General features: G+C 38.7%; 1 protein-coding gene across 2 annotated transcripts in view; it reads left to right on the forward strand.

Moving 5' to 3' along the window:
* Nucleotides 1-22,716, forward strand: part of LOC100647567 (semaphorin-1A) — a 374,093-nt gene that overhangs the window by 339,705 nt on the left and 11,672 nt on the right. For both annotated transcript variants that reach the window (XM_012316166.3, XM_012316186.3), the window contains exons 10-13: nt 19,322-19,670; nt 20,233-20,315; nt 20,398-20,496; nt 20,909-21,193. In XM_012316166.3, coding sequence (XP_012171556.1) covers nt 19,322-19,670; nt 20,233-20,315; nt 20,398-20,496; nt 20,909-21,193 — 816 coding nt within the window. The remainder of the gene's footprint in view (nt 1-19,321; nt 19,671-20,232; nt 20,316-20,397; nt 20,497-20,908; nt 21,194-22,716) is intronic.

The following is a 22,716-nucleotide window of genomic DNA, read 5'->3' on the forward strand; positions in this document are numbered from 1 at the left end:
TGGCAATTCGGCCCGTGCAATTTATACGCGAAGAATCTGAAATGGTGTTCGTAAGTACAAAGGTCTGGCAACGTAATCTCTAAATAGAGATCAAATTTTGGCTAAAAGCAAGCTTGAACGTGTGCATAGTCTAATTGGGCCGGAGTCCAAGGTCCAAATAGTCTAACAATTCTCAAGGATGATGCTCTCCAATTTTGTATCTCGTGTACGATCCACGTGTAACGCAACTTGATTTCACAAATTTCCTTGTACTTCCATTACTCACTCCCATTAACGGAAAAACAGACCAACGTTTACGTTTCAATGTTTCGCGTTCGAAACGTCGCTCACGCTCTGTTCACAGATATTTTGTCGCTATAGTAAAATTGGTTTGCACGTTGTTACAACAAATCGATCAAAATATCTGAATGCCCGCCAGCCAATAGCTAGAATAATTTTATTTCAAGGTTAAATTGCTACCGTTAACGCAAATAAAATTTTTCTCTCTCTCTCTCTCTCTCTTTCTCTCTGTTCATCCGTAGTCGAGATAATAGTTTGCCCGGTTGAAATTTCGTTGCTGAAGACGAGAAAATCTGGATCCTGGTAGATACTCGATAAACCTACTCGTTTATTCTTCATTCTTACGTCAGTACGTCTGAGTAATTGCTAGCTGGCAATTTCGAGGATGCAACGTAAATTGGCAAGAGAGAGGATCGGGCTTCCCGGTTATAAATATCGTCGCAGATAAGACGCCTCCGATATTCCTTACGGAGCTTACTAGAAATCCATTCAGCTTCATCTCTCTTTCTCTTAGCCTCGGTATCTAGCTGTGTATCAACGACTGCCCGCGTAATTCTTCTTCTTGTGGAGCACGCTTTATCGCGGCCGATCGTTTTCAACGACCCTTAGCTGAGAAAATAGCGAACAGAAGAAAGAGCACCAATCGATCGGAGCGGAGCGTGCAATTATAACTTAACGACATGGTGACGAGCAAATGGATTTGATTCGTTGCTTGGTCACCGCGTACTCGATTCGATATCCATTACATTCACCACCATCCTCCTCCCCTGCTCTGCTCTCTCCTCTTTTCCGTTTTCGCTTCTGCTCAGCGATTTTCCTTTGCTGACCCACCAATTTCCCAGGGCGCTTCTCGTCCGGCCAAACTAGTTTTCCTTATCACCGCCACTTATTACATTATCATTCCGTCGGCCCGCGTTTTATACAACCTCCCGACCGCCTAATATCTTTCTGCTGCGTCACGCGAATAACAACCGAACGATTTTTCTTTGTTACGTTGCTCGTCTCATTTCGTTCGCTGGGTCCGCTCCGATTAGTTTCGCGTTGTTCTTATCGTTCGATGAAATAGAATGCTGGCTGGGTATCTGTAAGGAGAGTTTGCCGTGCCAAGTACCTGTTTGATAGAAACGATTGCTGTGAATAACACCTTCCCACCGAGAATCAATCAGCAGCAACGCTCTTTACGAAATCGCTGAGAGGAAAATCGTTGGAACAGCGAAAAATAGGAGGAACTTGCGATTATGTAACTCTTTTACGATTACGAACTTGTATACTAGTTGGAGAAAAACTTGCTGCGTCGCAAGAACGCTACTCAATTGAACAAATATTTACGATCCTGCGTTAAAAGCGTCATAAACGTTTGGCTCGCGATGGCCACTGTCGACCGACAAATTGACGAGAGCAAAGTGGCTGGTCTTATTGTTAGACGGATATTGCTCGATTGGCTCGGTGCATTACCAAAAGATTAGGATGCTTTTGGAGTTTTTGTTACGTGAACGAAGAACCAATGGAGCGGATAAATCACGAGAACGTGATTTTGAAGCTTTCATTTTTGATAGCCACTCGCGCGGATATCTCGTGTCATAAACAAAGTTTTTAATCAACGAATTTTCCAAGTCCCCTTCGAAAGAGGTCAAGAGTTAATTGAACGAGAGAACCGAGGTGAATTTGTTGCGACTATACGGTGGACCAGACGTGTCGTTCGGAGCGTTATCTGAAACGTACGCCGAGATTAGTTTCGGTGAAACGTCAGATAAGAGGAAGAAAGACGGGTTCAACGGTGATATTACTGGCAACTTTCAAGCATTTCGTATAGTTATTCAAGGTTAGGCCAGCGTTTACCGTTTCGTAGGTTGGCTCATCGATCTCGTAAATTACGCGTAAGGAAATTTCATCTTTAACCGCGTTTATTAATCCGGTTATTTAAGAGTGAGAAAAAAAAAGAGGAACGAATACGATGATAATTTTTTCCTGCTTTTGATTTTTTGAAGATCACTTTTTGAACGCGAGTGAAATTGATTACGTATCTGGTGAAAAAGTTGTATTTCGACATCTGTATAAAAATACCAAAAAGCACGGAAAGATATGAAGAGGCACTAGACGTCCGATACATTGATACCTACTTTGTTTCCCTTTGAACGAGCGCTCGATGAGCGTCAATAATATTGTATAAAATCCACTGAAATATACACAAAATACACAATACACATATTCAAGCGTATAATACAAAACAATATAAACCTTAATATCCAATTATCGAATAATTAAGTTTTCACATGCCGCATATGATGCATAATAAAACGTTGCTCGTTTTATTATAAATCGAATTTTATCAAAAATATCGACAGGATATATTTGATTTATTTTGAAATGTTACTCGTATATACGTGAAAAATACTTATCTTTCATCGTTAACTACTACCTATTATTCTTACGCTGGTATACAAACGCGGTAAAAATATTAAAAAAAGAAAAAAATAGGGGAACATTGAAGCTCTTTTGAAATTCACTGCAACAATCTCGAAAAATAGCCATTGAAACAAGGAGAAAAAGAGAACAAAGCGGAACCAGCACACAGCGGACAACCTAGCCCTTCGTCGGATCTTTAAAAAACGAAGAACAAAAGTGTTGGTCTAAAATCAACACGAAGACGATGCATCGAAAACAACAATGAGAAAGCCGGACCGAATAAACTCCCTTTCCGCATCAAATTCCGCCTCTTGAAAAAAGGAAAAGAAAAGGAATCAAGGCGTTTCGAAAATGTGCCTCTGGAGGGCAAAACCTGAGAGCAGAGAACCATGTCGGAAGCCCCGACAGGGATCCCGGAGGAAGAGCCATCAAGCTCGGTTCCCGCGGTGTCGGACACGCATTCCCTTCGCCATCAGTTCCACGATCACGCTCGGAATCTCCGTCGTTCTCCCCGTCTCCTCATCTCGCATCAGTGTGGTACATATTCTAGGTACATATTCACCGGCACGTTCAGCGGTTTTCAGAGCTCGGCGCGCGCGCGCCTATGTACTTTGTCACTCGATAAGTCGGCTGGGTTGGTTATGGAGCAGCGGCGAAATGAACCAGCAGCAGCAGCCTCGAGTGCGGAACACAATGGTCGCTCCGCGCACCGTCGACCCGCAGGATCGAACGAACCGTGTGGACGGGAGACACGTCGCGTCGCGGCTCCGGAGCGGCAGAGGGTGGCAGTGGATGGCAGAGGATGGCAGAGGGGAGACACAGACTGCTGGTTCTCGTATAAACGTAGAATATTGTCGCCGCACATCGAACCAAAATCCCTATCCGGCCGAGGAAAGTTGGCTATGGTCCAGCTCGGAGAGCCGCCGGTGGATCGCTGCCAAATCGCAGCTCCGGACTATCCCGCCGATTGCTCGGACAACCTACACGCCCACCTCCACCGCCGTCTGCCTCGTCCTACGCTCATCTGGCTGCCGAAGGGCCCCGTCCAACTCCCTTCCGACCCCCTTCGGCGTTGCTGTCCTTTCCAGATGACGGCCGAAGAAAAAATGTCGGACGTGGCCGCTGGGCAACCAACCGGGAAATATAGACGGATAGATGGATAAAGGTACGCGGGAAAATAAACCGCCACGGCATGGGCAGCATGGAAAGAGAATAGCTGTCCGCCGAGCGACCGACGTTGAAACGACTACGAGTAGACTGCTGCTTTGGGTGAACGGCGGGAGATAGATTGGCTGTATAAATCGTTGATGATGGACTGGTCGGTTTCGGTCGAATATGGCGGTGGTTTGGAGGAGGTGGTCGGATCATATAGCCACGAGGATTTTCGGTTTTCCGTGTTGAACGTTTTCCAGAAAGAAGAGAAACCTTAAAATCCTTCGAGTCTTAAACACATTTTCGATGTTATAATCTCGTTTGTGGATAATGCGTTGCGATTTATAGAGTCGATGACAGTATATAGAAGAATGTAAGGAGAAACTTAATAAGTTAAATATATAGATTTCTCGAATATTAACAAGATTTACAACGGCGATATCAGAGTCTTATTATCTGGATGTAATATTTAAAAATATATAACAAGCTAATAAGCAGTGTGTTACCATTCGTGAAGCTGAAGATAACTAATAAGAAGCGTAAGAAAGCAAAGTACGGGAAAGAAATATCAGATAAGAGCTGAGTAAGGAATATCTCGGGCATTCTTGGAATTAACATAAAGACATTTTCCGCTACTATAGTCTAGAAATGAACAGAAAGAAAACAATTCCGGTGCTCTGTGTATGATATTCTTTGCAGCGGAATCATCTCCTTTCGCGGGATTTTAAAGGATTCTTTATTCAAATATCAATGCACTCTCTATTGACTCGTAAAGACATTGAGAAAGCGTAAAATCAAAAGAATTGTAGCTGCGTGAAAGCTTCGAAAGGTGACTATTATATAATTCGGATGGAGAAAAAAATACCTGGAAATTCTTACGTTGAATATTATAGAAATATAAGTTGGAAAATGTGAAAGACTATCGGGCTTGTAATTTCTTGTCTGCAAGTTACAAATGTTGGATCGATTTTAAAAAGATTAATATAGGAACATCGATTCCCCCGACAAGGACTAGAAATGACAATTTTATTTTGTACAAGTTACAGAAACCAGATCAACGTTAAACACATTTATATCGAAACATTTATTCTACTGGAAATAATAAAAAGTATTGCAATTCGCTCGAGATAGTTAATCGCTGTGTTAACCACAGCTTGTTCGCTGCAATTGCAATTTATTTCGAATAATATAGATTTATATCGAATGAAAACACACATGAATTTTATGAAAGCTTTTGCTCCGTATCGTTGCGTCGAATGAAAAGAAAATGCTTATAGTTTTAATTAAAAGCCCTTACGAGTATTTTAATGAAAACTAACGATACACCGATTTCTCGATAAGAAAACATCTTGTCTAAAAAATCATTGGGTTTCTCTTCGTGAACAAAGTTTCAGCTTTGTGTCTCTTACCGTTTGTAATTCGCTTAATTCTTCGATGCGCGTTGCTTCTACTCGAGTTTCTCTCACAACTAGAAATTGAAAACTTTCCTCGTTCTTCGCCATTACGTATCGTGCATACACGGAGGAAAGTTTTTAATAAATGATATTTTAATCGACAGTCTGCCAAGCGCGAATTGCGCTTATTATACTATGCATCTTAATAAAGTTCGACGTGCGTTTAAAGCAACGCGTTTCTTTTATAAAATAATATCGATTCAATAATCTATAAAGCGTATTTATAAAATGTATTTTCTTCCTAAGTGAATATTTTCGACGTAATGGGAAATTTTCTATCAAATCGTTTTTCGCACGATCAATTTTCTCTTGTTATAGCTCTTAATCGATATCTTTCGATCGTAAATAACCGGCCACGGTTTGGTCCGATTATTTAATTTTTATTTTATTTTACTTTATTCGTTATATCGTGTGTGACGGAAATACCATTAGTGATACAAAAGAGAAAAGACACGCGAGCAAGTAAGTGATCCATTAATAATTTTATAATTACTAGGAACTTATTAGCTAAGGCTGCTTCTGACTAATACGTAATTAAACGAGAACAGAAAACTAAGCACACGCTTAAATAGAATTTAGATACCAAGAATTGCTAACTAATGAAATAGGAAGAAAAACAATGACACGCGCAAGATCTAAAACGATATACGAGATCATTGGTATTTAAGTAAGCGAGATGGTTGAGGAAAAAAGGATCACTAGATATATGTTTGTGTACTATTGACATGTTTGCGTCATACCATTGAAGCAGCTAAAATAGCCATGCAATGTACGAGGATGTTGAACTCGTAACAGTTCAGGTTCATGGAAGTCTCTGAATGAGATTCCCAAAATGTTGGACAACCAGGCGGAGAAATTTATGTCGACAGAATTTGAACAGATTATGGAACCATATTGGTCTAACCCAGGAGCAAAGAAATAAAATCAGAGTACCGCCATTTCGAAGGAACTTAAAAATTTTTGCAATGAATCCTAAGATTCTAAAAACACTATATGTCTCTAAAAATTTTATGTTGTTCCGCGAAAGTGAAGTCAGAAGAGATAAGAATACCGAGTTCCTGTACCGACAAAGAATTCCTTTGCATCACGACCAAATCTTATAATTTTACATTTAGCTATGTTAAATAGTAGTTTGTTTAAATTTTACCATTTTTTTTTTTTTAATGTTATTTTTAATGAAGCATTTTATACTTTACGCGATAAGATCGTAAGTTGAGGGTTAACATCCAACGTTCTGCGTAATGAAAGTCAGAGAATTATTTAAACGCGACAGCTTATCAAACGGTTGATTGTTATTGCTGCATAACAATTAGATACCAAGGCAACCGAGTCTAGTCGTCATTGTTTTCGTTATCAAGTTGAAATTTTCAAACGCTCAGGAATTCGAGCTACTTTCAACGATAGCCCTGAACTCGTTTCGTTAATGTTACATCTGGCTATCGTTAGCTCGTAGCATAATAGCAACGTGGCTGCCAAGAGAGACCTGGACACGGTTGACAAGTCAACCGGCATACGTTCGTTCGTTTCTCCCGCTATTATAGATAAATCGTGGATAGATTTCAAATAAATTACGATTAAATTGTAGATAAATTAGCGTTGGTGATAAGCACAGGAAAGTTGGATCGTACTTATTATTTTAATATTAATCAGATATATCAATTGCATATCTTTGCTATTACAAATTACACGCAAGTCCATTCGTTTCATTTCTCGATAACGTGATTGCTTAAACGTAAAAATCAGCAGAAACTATTTAATGTCGTCGATATTCGTTACGATAGTAGCTACAAATGGTGGTATCCAGACGCTGCACTCGAAGATAGTTTATAAGTAGACACGTCCGATCTTTCACCCCCAATACTAATTGCAAGTGCCAGTAAACTGTAGCAATCATGCACCGAAGCCATCCATCAGTCACCTAATTACCATTCGTCGATTTTTAATCGTCGTTAAGAGATTAGTGGTGTAACGGTGACGTTAGAAATAATAGATTATCCAGCGACATTGGCAGCGCCGGAAACCAAGAAGTCGAGGAATCGATACGAGATTAAATTCTCGGAGAACGACAAGGGGCCGCCGCGCCGCAGGGACATATCGAGCGGATAGAGAAGTTGCGCGAGAATACGTTTCCTGGGGCACGGAAACACGATACGTCTAAGAAACGTAAAACAAACGGGCTCGAGGTGTCGTGGTTTTCGGATAAATCGAACAAGCTTCCTAAAGAATTTCCCAAAATTTAAACCTCTTCTTCCTACGACTATAACCGCTCGCCGCCAAACATTCTTCGTATAAAATGTGACGAGTACTGTTCTGGCGAATACAATTTTAACACTTTGCCGACCGCTAGCGGTTCGACAGCATACGCACGTCCGACCGGCAACTCAGGCGCAGATTCTCCCTGGCGCCGGCTCTGTTTCGGTTTAGACTCTCCAATACCATTCTTTTCTTTCATCGCAAACGGTAAGTTTTTCAAATTGGCATAAAACCGTGGGAGCTTACAAAGTAACGCAACTGACGCAACTGAGCAAGGTAACATAGTACTAAATAACAAATTACTGCTCAAATAATGAGAAAGATTGTCGGTGACAAAAAGCCGATTAATCGGCTATCGGTCGGTAAAGTGTTAAGAAGACGATTGTCCTCCATCGATTAGATCGATGATCGATGGTAACACGAGCTTCGCTCAAACGTGTCGTACCACTGACTTTCGACAGAGATAACCGTTACGAAAAGCCTAACAACAACCCTCTTTCGTTCCCGGATGAAACTAGCTGTAACTAGGTTTGTAGGTGGCACGTAGGTAAACTAAAATAAAGAGATCATTAGTATACTTGTGCATGCAAAGTAGCTGTAACTTTTGCTTCTTTATTGATCGTAACTCGTACCGAGGTGGAGCCATGCGCGAGAATTCGATATGTTCTGGGAAAATTTCGAACCTTAACGAAATACCGATATAAAAGGAAATAGAAGATCGTGGTAGAAATTCGAAACGCTATTTTATGGCTCGATGCCATCGATCGATATACGTATAGGGTATTATACTTGTAATCGAAAGGACGATAAGGGATTGCGTTTCTTTTCAAGTTTATGGAAATGATCTCTAACCCTTTGGATATCACGCGTCATTGTAGTGCCATCGACACGTTCACTATGTAAGGAAAGAATATTAACGACATTACTTGTGGGGAAATAACGAGCGAGTTTAGTGGGCAAAAATTTCTTCGTATTAAATTCAACAATACGATACAAATAATATCAATTTGTTGAATAATTTAGTTCTTTGTGGAAACGTAGTACGTAATTGTTATTTGCATCGTTAATGGAATTGCTTTCCTTTGTTTCATAATATGAAATTATTCTCATAACGCAGGCAATGATACACGCCTAATAAATAGAAATTAATTTCTACAATTTAATTCATATTTTTATTATATTACCGATATTCGTTACTTTATAATGAACGTGCAAAGGCAATTTGATATTTTTTCAGAAATATTTCACGTTGTAGAATTGTGATTACAAAGGGTAAAAGATTAAATGGGAAAATATCTTCCCACGGTATTTTAATGCTCGAAAACCATAACAAATTTTACCGCAGAGTACCGCAAAAATTAAATTCGTTGATACAAGTAATGATAACTTGAAAACTCGAAAACAGATACATCGCGGAAAGGAAAACACGCGATTAATTAAAGCTATATCGCGATTCTTTCCACGATGTCCCATTACACGCGGATCACAATATTTCACGATCGAACGTAAACGCGAAACGAAGGTAACCGAAAACGGCTGACTTTTCCTGCAACTCGTTAAAATAATCAAAAATGTATTAAACGATCTCCAAATATGTGGTTTGTCTCGTCGCCCAGTTTCGAAAAGCTCATTTAGTTCCTCCAACAAACTCGTACTTTTATAACGTATTAACGCGTGAATGCTACGCGCTCGCACTCGTTGGAATTAATCAGTTTTCCTTTGAAAACGCGTAGAACAAATAACGGTATCGGCGATCCTTTACGGCGTATATCGTGATTAAAAAGCCTGCCTCAGGCATACACCATCGATTTTTGTTTCACCGCGAAAACCAGCTACTCAGCCTGTCGGTGCGCGATTCTCGTCCTCGTCATTATATCAGAAAGGAGGTGGGATTTCCTCGTTTCGAAAGGAACAAACCACTTTCGATTCACCTTGATATTCGATTCTTGTGTATTTATACGATTCTATTAGGTCATCCCATAAGTTCGTGCCGACTTTTGTGTATACATTTCATGCGTCGATTTATAAACATACGGCGATAAGGGACCAATGCACTTGAAAAATGGGAAGAAGTTGTACAACGAGAGGGGCATTACATTTTTTCATGAAACTGAAAGGTATGTAAACAATCTTAACATATATAACCGTTCGAAAAACGGAACGAACTTATGGGATGACCTAATAATTACAAATCTAATCGCAAATATTTTATTCCTAAAAACTGTTCGAAAGTTTGAAATATTTCTGACAAATAAATAAATCGCTATAAATTTTACGCGTCTTTTCGAATTGAACATCGGTGTAATCATTCGAGACTCGCGTATTTCGCGCGAGAATTTGTAGAATTTCTTTCACGTTCGATCGGTTACAGCTACCATTCGTATCTTTGTTCTTCGACTGTTCCTGTTGAATTTGGAACAATAGTGGAATCCCTGCAATGAAAAACTGAAATTTACCATGGAACGCATACCGGTTGAATCCGTTTTTCTTAGTGAAACAAGTTTTCGGAGACATTGTACGCGTATTTGAATTTACTTACAAGTTTATGCATATTTGCTTATATACGCTCTACGTATCACCAAAGTTCTATAATTTTCTGGATCTCCGGCTTGGATACGTACCTTTGTTAGCTGAAAGTTTTTTGTCAATGGTGTTAGCCGCGCTCCAGCTATTTCCAGTTATCGTTGAATTTAAGCGAGCACCAAAAAAGCTGTTGAATCTTTACTTTTCCTAGAACGTGTTGGCAATCGAGGATTAAAAATTAAAAGTAATTTCAGGATCGAGTCTAGGAGTCGAAAACAGTCTGTCGTAACGTTCTCTTGATGTTAGATCCGTTGTATCTTGAAAATGATAATTATTACTATAACACGCTTCTCGGTGATTCACAAGAGAATTTGAGTTAACCGATACCTTCTGTAATTAAATGCTATCACGACACGTTTCATAACAGCCTTAATCAATACTTAATTATCGTCTTTAATGCACGTGATGTATTATAGGTCAAAGATAACTCAACGCAAACTACCTCTTATATGCAGAACTAACTCTAACAAATTCATCTATGTCTGCCGTATCTTTGCGTCGAATATTTTACAAAAGCTACGTTGTTTCAATAAAAAAAAAAAAACGTAACTGTGTCACACTTTCAGTAGTAATCGAGAAACAATTGAAACGTGTTATTTGTACAAGTTGAAATATTCCCGTGATTCTACTACGAAAAGTGCAACTTTTGATAATAGAAATTTGCTTGCGATACTGATTGCTGTTCGATAGCAACTAAACTAGCAAAAAGAAAGAAACGAAATATTTTGCAAGTAGACCTGCAGTCAATGAAAGCAGAATTTAACGTACACGAAATAAGTCCGGCTTTGTCATACGATGAGAAACGTCTAGTTAGCTCGATAGAAGTAGAAATCGATCGTATTAAATTACACAAAATTATAGCTGTTCGAATGTGTCAAAGGAAGGAAACATCGTCGATGTATTCCACATGCGATAAAACCGATTCTCTCGGCTGATATTGTATCGCTATAAAGTCGATTCGCGTTCGACAGAGAATCGAGTTTAAATCCGAAAATAAAGACTTGACACGGAAAGTGTCAAAATAAAGTATGTCCCGCCGAATGAATTATCAGCGGCCACAATTTAGTCAAAAATCTCTATTTACTCGTGGTCTCTAATAGTCGAGACCATATCCGCTCGACTATCATAACTATAAAGTCTATCTACGCCTTGAAGGGAAACCCCCGCCCATTTTGACTTATCTAACGAAAAGCATCGCTGATCGGCCAGTTCGTGGATCAGCGATTTTCTCTCGATTAAACTTTCTTCTGACCGAATTTAAACGGTCGTTGCTGCCTCGTTGTAATTGATGAAGATATAGTAACCCAAAACCGCGTATCTACTTAGAAGTCATACCGGATATGATCTTCACTTTTACAGATTTTCCCCGATTTCTCGATTGATTAGATTTACGACGCGTAACGTAATATACGTAGCTATTTCTGAGGGCTTTGCTTACACTTTGACTGCCACGTTGATTATATACGGCCAGCCACGGTTTCTCCTGTGACACCACGGTAGTCATTGGTGAACGAAGCGCATGAATTTCTTACAATTGTAAAGCTGTATGAAAATTGACATTTAGGGTATTTTGAATATAACCGATAAATAGAAGATACTTTGAAATAAAAAATGCCCCATTAAACAATTAAACATTTTTATTAGAACATCAATAAAAAAAAGGGAGAACAAATCTTGTATCTAACAGTGCACTGTGTTAAAACACTTTAAACATAAATGTGGCTCATCAATACAATCTGGACAATAGGTGGTCATCTTTTTGGTCCGATTCTTATCAATTTTTGATCCTAACTGTTTAAAATTTTTTTTATAACATTCTGTCTTACATCATCAATTTATTATTATCATGCCATTATATGCTTCGAATAATAAAAATACTCCCGTGGCGTCCTGAGCGAAACACGTGATTTCGACGTGACAGTAAAAGTGTTAATAGCTCAAGCCTCAACTGGCACGAAGCTTTAATTAACTAAGTCAATATAGGTGACCACATTGTTTTCTTATACAATAATCAATGATATCTGTGATCATCTTGTGCGACTGAGAATTGCCCTGTCGACAAATATTAAAACGGTACGTTGGCACTGAACTGGGACGAGTGTACGAATTCTTAAATTGCTTTTCCATCAGCCTCGGCCTCTGGCTGCCTTTCAAAAGGAAAGAAAAAGCGAGGGGATTACTCGTTTCGCCAACGATCTCGCTAGAATCCTCATCGATAACCGAAAGAACGTGAATTTGACAAACTTCCTTCGACCATACTTTGTCTCTGACTAAAATCGAACGACCGAAAAAATATCACCTATCGTATTTTAAGGGGAAGAATAATTCGCCGACGAAAAGTTTTTCGCCAACGTAGCCGAGTTTCCACTTTCACGCGTGCTTTTCCGAAGAGAGGAACGTAAGCGGAAGTTGGTTGGCTTATTCGACTTTTAAACTTAAGAAGGGTAATGGACGAGAGACGAGCAACAAGGACAAAGCCACGTTCGCTCGCCCCTTCGACGTTCCCAGCCGGTTCTCTCGTTGTTCGCCAATGTTTTCACGATCGTACGCCACACGTTCATCCGCGTGGCTTATTTAAAGTAAGAACTAACCGGCTCATACACACATCGTTCCTTTGCAAATACCACATCCCAATACCAGGAAAACTTTCACGTACAGATTTATCGTACGACGAAAAGCCGAAGATTATTTCTACACGCTCACAACTAGAATTTTCAGCGAATAACCATGATAATCGTAAAACGAATTTTCAAAATACTCGTAAATGAACGAAACCAAGATTAACGTTTTAATAATGGTATAATTATGGATATTCTATTAATATTATATTAGTATAATACCATACTTGCATATGCATAATATATATAATAGCAACATTATTATATCGTACAGTATTTCGGGGCTTCGTTAAATTTGCTTACATATAATCAAATAAATTCATCAATCGGTGCATTTCGCAAGCTAATCATTTTTAAAATATATTCAACTTCTCAGTTTAAAAGCGGGAAGAATTTTCGTAATTTCGTGCATTGTGCATTGCAGCGGTTAGTAACACTGTGTAGCAGTTTAACGAAACTGAATCTCGGTGTATAGCCGAAAGTATAAAATAATTTCTAATGAAATACATTCGTTCAAAATATAAAACATTTTACGTTTCCGATCGAAACAGTGAGATACCTGTTTCCAAAAATTATTTACTTAATTAATTAATTTATTTGTTTATTGATGGGAAAAATCCATCAATAAAAAACATTGTACGTGTGTGAGATACAGAGTGATAAATAAAGCAGCAAGATGGAACAGATAAGAATCTAAAAGAATCTAAGAATCTAAAGTACGAGTTGGCTTAACACGTTCACGTTGGCGCTGCTATTTTATTCCTGTGTTCGTATTCGTATTTGTAATAAGTTTATAACATTGAATGGTTATTTTTTTAAATAAATCCTACTTTTTTCAATTAATTTACGTTAAATTTCCATTATTTAAATATTCAACTGTATGGCAATTTGTTCTGATCACTAAACGAACTACATTTTTGCTGATACGCACCGTTCGATGGAACATTCAAGCGTGAGCCACCGGTGGCGCACGCCGGTCTAAACGTGTTAAGAAAGTAAGGCGACTGATAAAAAAAGATCGGTGAATGCACGAACATTATTGGCGCGTATTATCCATTCAATTAAAGTATCTAAATTAGTCATAGTTCGTCGTATTATCATATTAAAGATTATCGGAGGATTGTATGAATTAAAAAAAAAGTGTTCCCTCGATAATTGAAAAAGACACATTTGCATCTTGGTTAAACGAACTTATTCAGGTTACGAGCGAAAGAAGGTCCGAAAGAAAATATGTTCTATAGATGAGTGACATACATGTTTGATCGGCTTCGTGGAAAGTTTGTCGAATGCAGAAGAAGATTTCCGAAGTAGCACGGTTGCTCGTGTATATTCGCCTCCGATGTATTGGCGAGGAGTTTTAACATGGGCCATTGGGTCGGAGTAAAAACATTTTGTTACGTAACATTGGAACGGAAACTCACGTGGACGTTTAGAAAGCACCGACTTGGAAAACATATTTCGAAAAGAACTTAGACTGAAATTCGGAAAGGAAACACATACGGATCAGAGTTTACGACAAGTTTTCCTCTTGCACCGTTACCTACGTCGAATCGCGAGAAAGTGCTTGTTTTTCAACTAGTAGGAAAAGTGACTTCTCGTCGCGTAAAATATTAGATGTATAAAAGTGAAATAAACATAATCGCGAATAAATCTTTGTTTCAGATCGTTCGCTTTCCCTGCAAAATGATTTGCGCTTCGAACCTTATACGATATTGCGGGAACGTACGAGTTGGTTTCATTTTGTTGGTTTAGTATATTCATTCCGTTCGATTTTTCGTCACAGATGAAAATTGAAAAGTTTCATCCAACTGGTATTTACGTACCATGCGTTTGTCAACAAACAGTTTTAATATCCAGGAGCTTTATTTGCATCTTTGTTAAACAGAAATCATTATTCCCTGCACGTTAGTGGATTTCGCAAAGAATACGTACACAATTTTATGCTTCCATCGTCATCCTTTGCTTTTAAACGAACATCTCTCTAATAATTTGCAGATTTTTCTACACTTTAGTCATGTATTTTTTAGTACATATATTCGCTTAGAAAATGTTCATTATAATTTCTCGACGTTGCTAATCGAAGCCTTAGAAAGTAAAAACAATACCCTTTTCTACTCCGTGCCGCGTGCTACGAACAACTTTTGATTTTAGACGCAATAAACGTGTACAATAAAATCCTATATAGTGGCACCTGTACATGGATCACAAAGAATTTTTCAATTTTTAAAGGATTACGTAGAATATAAATTAAAACGCCGAACGAGCGTTTGTAACGTGTATTCGTCGAAAGCGAATTCAAGTAAGCACTAAAGTATCGTGCAAACTTTTTAAATAATTTGAAACCAGTTTAAAAGCAACTGGAAAACGCTTTTTGTAGGTATCTTCATACTTACTTCGTACTCTTACCTCCCCTATTCGAGCTACTTATATAATAGCGGAACAATGAATTAATTAAAATTCATCGATCTATACCATCAGTCTGTGACTAAATAAAAATAGAAGCGCTGGGTTAGCATCGTTCTTTAAAATCCGGACCCTACAAAAAACGAAAACAATTAACCGAACCTTTTAAAGAGGCTAAACCTGGTAACACTGACGCAGCCTCAACTTAGTTCGTCTATTCAGCTGGTCGAGTGTTTTCGTGATCAAGGATGCGGAGCTTTATTAAGGCTAGCGGTGTATTTACTAAAAACTGCTTCCGTAAGCGCGCAACTTTGAAAGCGAGGTGCTTGCCGCTTTGACAAGAAACGAACAACAATTTGCATTCTCGAAGTCGCTACGTTTTCGGCCCGTTGATCATCCTTCCAGCTTCTGCTTTTCCCGAATTTCCGTCGACGAATTTGTAATTACATGATTCCGCTTAACGTACACGGCATGGCGAGTTCTTTCAGCAGTGGAAAACCGTTTTACATTTCGCACCTTCTCGCAAAATTCGCTTTTGAATTCATCGCACCACGGAGAGCACTTGTGGACGTTTCGTCCTGTTAAATGTGACTATCCGTTGTCGTGATTTCCCTTACGTTTTTCCAAGCTTAGAATTCCAAGAATTTATGTATCTTTTCATCGATTAGATTTTACTCGATAATAATTTTCACGATAATATAGGTGTATATTCATAAATAATAAGCTTTCAAATTAACTTACACATGGCATATTGAGTTTCCTAAATTCCATTATCATTGATTAAATCGGTTACTATATCGACAAATAAGACGCTTCCGGCTTCTTCTTCTAAAACATTCGGAAAATTACTAGAATCGCCGAATTTCAAAAGTAATTTGCTAATGCGTTCCGACATGTTGTAGCAATTCATGGTGTACCGTGCCGAAACTCATAAAAAGCAAATAATAGAAAACGATTAAAAATTGTAGCTATCTAAAGTCTGGTACTTAGTATTTGATTAATCTTGTAAGAAATATGCGAAAGTTAACATTTATCATAAAGAGAGAAAGAGAGAGAGAAAAACAAATATTACACGTTTTTTGAAAATTCCTTATTAGTTTGACGAAGTCATTCCGAGTTTCCACCGAGGTGATTTCTTAAGCTGATAGAAACTGGGACACTGGCCTTTAGCGGTAACTTTCTAGCGAAATTAGCTTAGTTCCCGGAGAAGTTTACTGCGAGTAATAAACTCGTAAATCCAGTGCAGCAAAAATTGAGAAATTTGTAAACATGGTGGCCAACGAGTGATAACTGTTGCACAAGAATGAGTCGAGCGCCAGCTCGAGCAAAGGAAACTAAACTTTTAACTCTGATAAACTAAACTCGATTTCCCGTAAAATGTGGATAGTTCTTCGCTAAAAATCGTATTAAAATTCACGTAAAATTATTTCGAATTAGTCGAACTTGCTATACGAAACGTAGGAAACTTAATTCTCGAGAAAATTTAATTACACAAAAGTAATACCTATACCTGCTGCTCCGACTACCTCAACGTGTTTGTACCAATAAGCACGACAATGCTTGGTGATCTATTAATTATATAGCGAAACGATAATATCATTATCTGATAACAAGTTGATTTTCGAATCGATATACCTACAATAAAAAAAAAAAAAAAACAATAAAATGTTGGTCATTTCTGGAAGCTAGCACCTTGGGAGTTTTCCAGCATATCGTAACCGGGAGACGTGAGTTCGGCGTTTTATTCAATGTTTTATCGAACACGAATTACCCTTTCTTCGTGCTAATGCTCCCCAAAGAATGGCCGCATTAATGGTTTTTAGCCTCGCTCGTGCGGAATTAACGAGCAAGTGACAGAAAACTTTCGCTACGTTTCCTTTCAACCGACTTCCATTCAGTCTTTGCTCGCTTGGATTACGGTTCTTTAACGTTATTGTTCCCGGGGAATTTTTAATATTAATGGCCATCATCGGCTACCGGTGTACCAGCGCAGCGATTCGAAACGTCCGTGATTTAAAGGCTAACATCAAGGCACGGCTCGTGTCACACGAACTATGCATTAAGGGCAAATTTGAATTTAAGATGACTCAAGAGCTCTTTGTGAGACCGATCCTTATTTTTGTCTATGCAAGCGGGCTGTGAGGGTAACTCGTTAGACGAACCTCTTTAACGTCATACTCGATCCTATGTTTTGCAACGATTGCTCTTTTCCACTTGACATCGATTCTTTTTCATACTTCTTGCCTCTTTCCTTCCTTCCTTCCTTCCTTCCTTCCTTCATTCATTCATTCATTCGTTCGTTCGTTCTTTCCTTCAATTTCTTTTCCTTATCCGTTTTGGTCTTTGCAAGTTCAAGTAGAGGAAATTACGGCTACAAAGTAGTATAACAGCACAATGTTATACTAAAGTAACAGAATTTTTGTAGAACAGGATGGTTTACGTAAGGATAGCGTAATGTTTAAACGCACAAGTAGATAAATAAAACAGAGTAGAAGTTGAATAGGATTAACTGATAACGTATCAGATTATAAAATTGCTTTAAAAGACACAAAATGGAATATCTTGTTGCGTGTAATAGTATTCAGGTGAAATACAGTGACCTTCGGTAATACATGATTTTAGTTTTCCCTGAAAATCGCAAACTAATTCACAGGGACAAACATATGGCCGTTATTATTTCGTGTCCGCTTAATTAACAAGAACTATCGCGTTAATGTAAATTAGTAATTTTCAATGTTCCAACGATGACACTGAACATGAATGATGAAATGATCTATAGCGTTCGTAATACATTAACCAACGACGTATTAGCGAGTGGTTTTCAATTAAATCGAATACGTGAAAATGTTATATTAACATTTTACGTGGGGAGCGGAGCAGCCTCGAAAAGGACATGTTTTCCTACATATACACACACGAGTTAGCATAATTGATATTACGCTATGGCGTAACGTCATTCACCCCATTATGCAAGAGGTCGCTGTTCAAATTAATATTAACACCTTATTAGCAGCCAGGAAATTACAATTTCTCGCATGTACCACCCACTTGAACTGTTAGTTTTATAAGGATACTAATTTTATAATGCGCGTTATGGACAAACCGACACAAAATTGTTATTATCACTTAACGATAGTATCGCATTAATGGAGTACAGTACCGTGCGTATACTGCGTGTAGCAATCGTTGATTAATAATTTCTACCCTCCTAACCAGTTAATCGAAAATTGAAATTCTCTTAAAATGCCGTACGTAGAATTTAATTCTTGTACTGTGTATAGTACATATATATACGTATCTACATACATATATGTATTACGCGATGTCGGTTTCATCGGTAACATGGAGGAGCAGAGGTACTGATAATAATTAAATTATGATACTCGAAGTGCTTCGAACGTTGAACTCTTCTAAAACGTGTAATAGAATTATGTAACAACAGGTTTTCGTATGTTGCATAATAAATTGTTAATGTTAGAGGGAACAATGTTAGGGAAAGTTTCAAGGAAATTTATTACGTTTTTAAAAAGGGGCTGATTTTGTGATACTGTTGCTTTAAATAAACCACTGAAACTGGTAATTTTACTTGATAACATCGTTACACAAAGTTATATATGTTAAGATCGTTTACATACCTTTCAGTTTCATGAAAAAATGTAATCCCCCTCTCGTTGTACAACTTCTTCCCATTTTTCTGGTAGGGCTAATATTCCGTCTTGATAAAAGTTCTCTTGTTTTTTTTTAAATATGAAATGTATACACAAAAGTCGGCACGAACTTATGGGATGACCTAATAATAATATTGTTTTATACGGAATAAGAAGCTTTGAATACGTTTGTATTACAATGAATAATAACGCAAAGAATTCTAGAAACATTCATTTTCGCCATACCGTAAGATATTCGCGCAACTCTTTCCTCACAGAGAAACTTGCAAAAAGAAAAAACACGTCTGTCTAAATTGAAAAATGTCAATTGGATATTTAGTTAAAAGAGAAGCAGCGAAAGAAAAATTACATAGCTACAAAAGCAAGCAATTGGAATAAGAAACATGACTAAATCGATGGAAAAAGTGGTAATGGTCGAAAATCGATGCCACGCGTGAAACGAAGCAAAGAAAAGCGCGATATGTAGAGGACGAGCGGTTTATCGAGCGATTTACAATTATTTCAGAGTCAACGAGCGACGTCACGGAAGGAGTTTACGCCGGCGAGCGTGCCCGTTTGGTTTATGGGGTGTTCACAACCCCCGTGAATTCGATCGGCGGTTCGGCCGTCTGCGCTTTCTCCATGAAAAACGTCCTCGAAGTCTTCCAGGGTGCGTTCAAGGAACAAGAAACCATAAACAGCAATTGGTTGCGAGTACTTCCGGAAAAGGTGCCGGAGCCTAGACCCGGTGCATGCGTAAACGACTCCAGGACACTTCCAGACATGACCGTAAATTTCGTCAAAGCGCACCCCCTCATGGACGATGCGGTCCAATCCTTCTTTTCATTACCTGTGATAACCAAAGTCAGCTTCAAGTAAGTGTTTGCTATTCGTTATTCGTCATTTCTTTGTTTGTGATTCCAAGCGCTGTCACGTTGTAACAGGATTTTTCTCCGTAAATACATTTTTCTTTTTTAATGGAATTATATATTTTCCTTGGTTCTTCGAGTTGCTCGAGTTATCTTACGAACAAAAGACGAATAAACTTTATTATTTTCGTGAATATGTTGTGAATATTTGAACATATCTTTGCTTGATAGCCGCTTTATCGAAACACTTATAATAGCAGTAGTGGTGGTAGTAGTAGTTGTAGTAGTAGCAGCAGTCGGAAAGCGAACTAGACAGCAACTAACTTTACGTTCAAGTCAAACATTGCTTCGTAACAACTTACTATAACAAGCAAGATTGCTAAATGAATGGAATTATACAAAATGGCAACGCAACTTGTTCAACATTAATTTCCGGTACAGTCACAGCTAACGTAATCTCGTAGAGTTTCCAATTATTTGGAGTGTCGAAAATGATACCAATTATAAGAGTACGACGTTGGAATGTAATTCGAAAGAGCGACGATCAAACCGAAGTGTCGTATTTCAGTTACAGATTTACCAAAGTCGCCGTGGATCCTCAAGTGAAGGCGTTGGATGGCAAAGCCTACGATATCCTGTACGTCGGAACAGGTGAGTTACCGCAATTGTGCACCACGGCGAACAAAAGCACTCGCACGGCATTTAATTATGATAATTTCATAATTATTCGTAGACGACGGCCGAGTTCTCAAAGCGCTCAATACTCGAGCGCCGGATTCTCTGAACAACGTTAGCCAGGTCATCGTCAGCGATGTTCAAGTACTCAAGTACGGTAAGCGGTCCTCGAAAATCTCCACGCATTTTTTCCCTGCAAATGAAACGCTCGAAGCCTCGTGAAATTCAACGTTCGATCGTTCCACATCCGATAAGCATCGATCCAATTATGGAAATCACATTATCTATGTTCAAATTCTAAAGCAAATAATTTAATCAATCCGTTGAATTACCATGTACAAAAATCCTAATAATACGTATTACGAAGATCATAATAATTTTAATTAATATTAAAGTAGTATTTTTATTAAAGTAATCTTCGTTGATCAAATTTCCAACATTGGTTAAACGTTGACCGATAACGTCGCACGAACCGCAGCAAACACGTTTTCTTCCGAACGACGAGCCGATATCCCTTCGTGCTTAATCCCTACACGAGAATTAAAGCGTCCAATTCCGTTCACGTTCAGGACAAGCGATCAAGGATCTGTTGGTGGTCCACCTGGCCGGCGAGGCGAGCAAGTTGGTCGTGTTTGCTGACTCCGAAATTCGTGCGGTACCACTGCATCATTGCGACGCGGCAGCGGCGGTCACCTGCGCGTCTTGCGTTGCACTTCAGGATCCACATTGTGCTTGGGACGCTACGAAGAATCTGTGTGTGGCCGTGTCGACTAAGCTGCACGACAGCGATGCTGACAAAACCCTCTTCCAGGACATTATGAACGGCAGACACAAGGGCTGCGGCTACGAGCAAGGTAATTCCCGTTAACGCAAACTCTCCTTAATTGAGTTGAGAGACATTTAAAGGTCGATCTCTTGCGAGATTATCAAACGTTATCGACCTGTCTCTAATGTAAACTTGTCGTTCTCGCTTCAATTTTTATTTTTCCGTTTTCTTTTTTTTTTTCAATGAATTCACGCTGATTGGTTCCTTTCTTTTTTCTCTTTTTTTTTCTCTCTCTCTTATTTTCTATCAAAGGATTGGCAATCCTGATAGCAGCGATTACTTAATACGATAAGTCTCTGTGAGATTTGTAATCCGTGTTCTCGTAACAAGCGAGAAACGTTAATTTCTAAGCAGAATTTAAACGAAAGGAAAAACTAACGCTTTCAATTTGGTAGAACGGTATGATGATACTCATATACTAAAAACATATTAACAGGAGATCTATCCGTACAACGATTAATCAAGGACGGCTAGATAAAAGATAAAGATAAAAGGGCCTATCGTCTTTTCGCTGAAAAAGAATAAATACGTAATTTTATAGCACGATGACGCACTTTGCGAAGATCACGCCGAAAAAGTTAGTTGAATTAGATTGGAAAGTGTCATGGCACAACCTCCATATTCACTAGATATTGCGCAATCGAATTATGGTCTCTCTATAGCACTTCGACCTTTTTAACCGATAAACAAGTTTTCTTACGGAGATAATATCAAAAATGCTATATGTCAATTTACTGAACTGCAAAAATGTAAATTTTATTCGTTAGAGGAATTAGATCCCTCTGGTATACAGGGTAAGTCAATGAAAACTATTATTATCTAGAACAACTCGTTACCTATTGATTATACGAAAAAACGTTTTATCTAAAACGAATTATAATGCGTTCGAAGGGACTCGTCGAATGGATGCAATTCGATTTTTTTATATCTTGGCGGTTTCTTCAGCTGTACAAACATTGGAATAAATCATTGAACGCAGTTTATCTCGCACAGGATTCCTCCTATAGAATTGACCTTCTTCTGCTTCTTTATATTACGCGTTCTCTAATAGTATTTTTAATTAGAAAAATAGTAACGTGTACCATAGAAACCCCGACAGAGGGTTAAATCGAACATACTGTGTATACCTCGAAAGGCCTCGACGTTGTTAGGAAAAATTATAAAAAATAATCTTGCTAAAAGCTAGCTTTTAGACGTAATTATGCCGCCAGTCTCGAAAGGGTTAAGTGGTACTCGATTCGACGTTTGCCAAGGCATTTTGACTGGAAGCTGGATTGTTGGAAAGTTACACGGTACACAGCCACATGAATCGTGTAGGAGTTTTCCTCGTTCAACGAGCGTGACGGTAGCTCGCTTACTTAGCCATGGCACGGTTAAATTCGCCGGTTTTTCGCGTTTACACCGAGGCTAAAATGCCGGGGAAGAGAGCTATCCGTGAGAATTGGCTCGCCACGCTCCTTGATCGGTTTCACAGCCTCTCCTCTCGAAGAGGTCTCGACGGAGAAGTTTCGCTCGCCGGATGAAACACGCTTCCTAGAGAGGAATTTTCAA

Source organism: Bombus terrestris, chromosome 2, assembly GCF_910591885.1.
Source record: "Bombus terrestris chromosome 2, iyBomTerr1.2, whole genome shotgun sequence".
Taxonomy (NCBI): domain Eukaryota; kingdom Metazoa; phylum Arthropoda; class Insecta; order Hymenoptera; family Apidae; genus Bombus; species Bombus terrestris.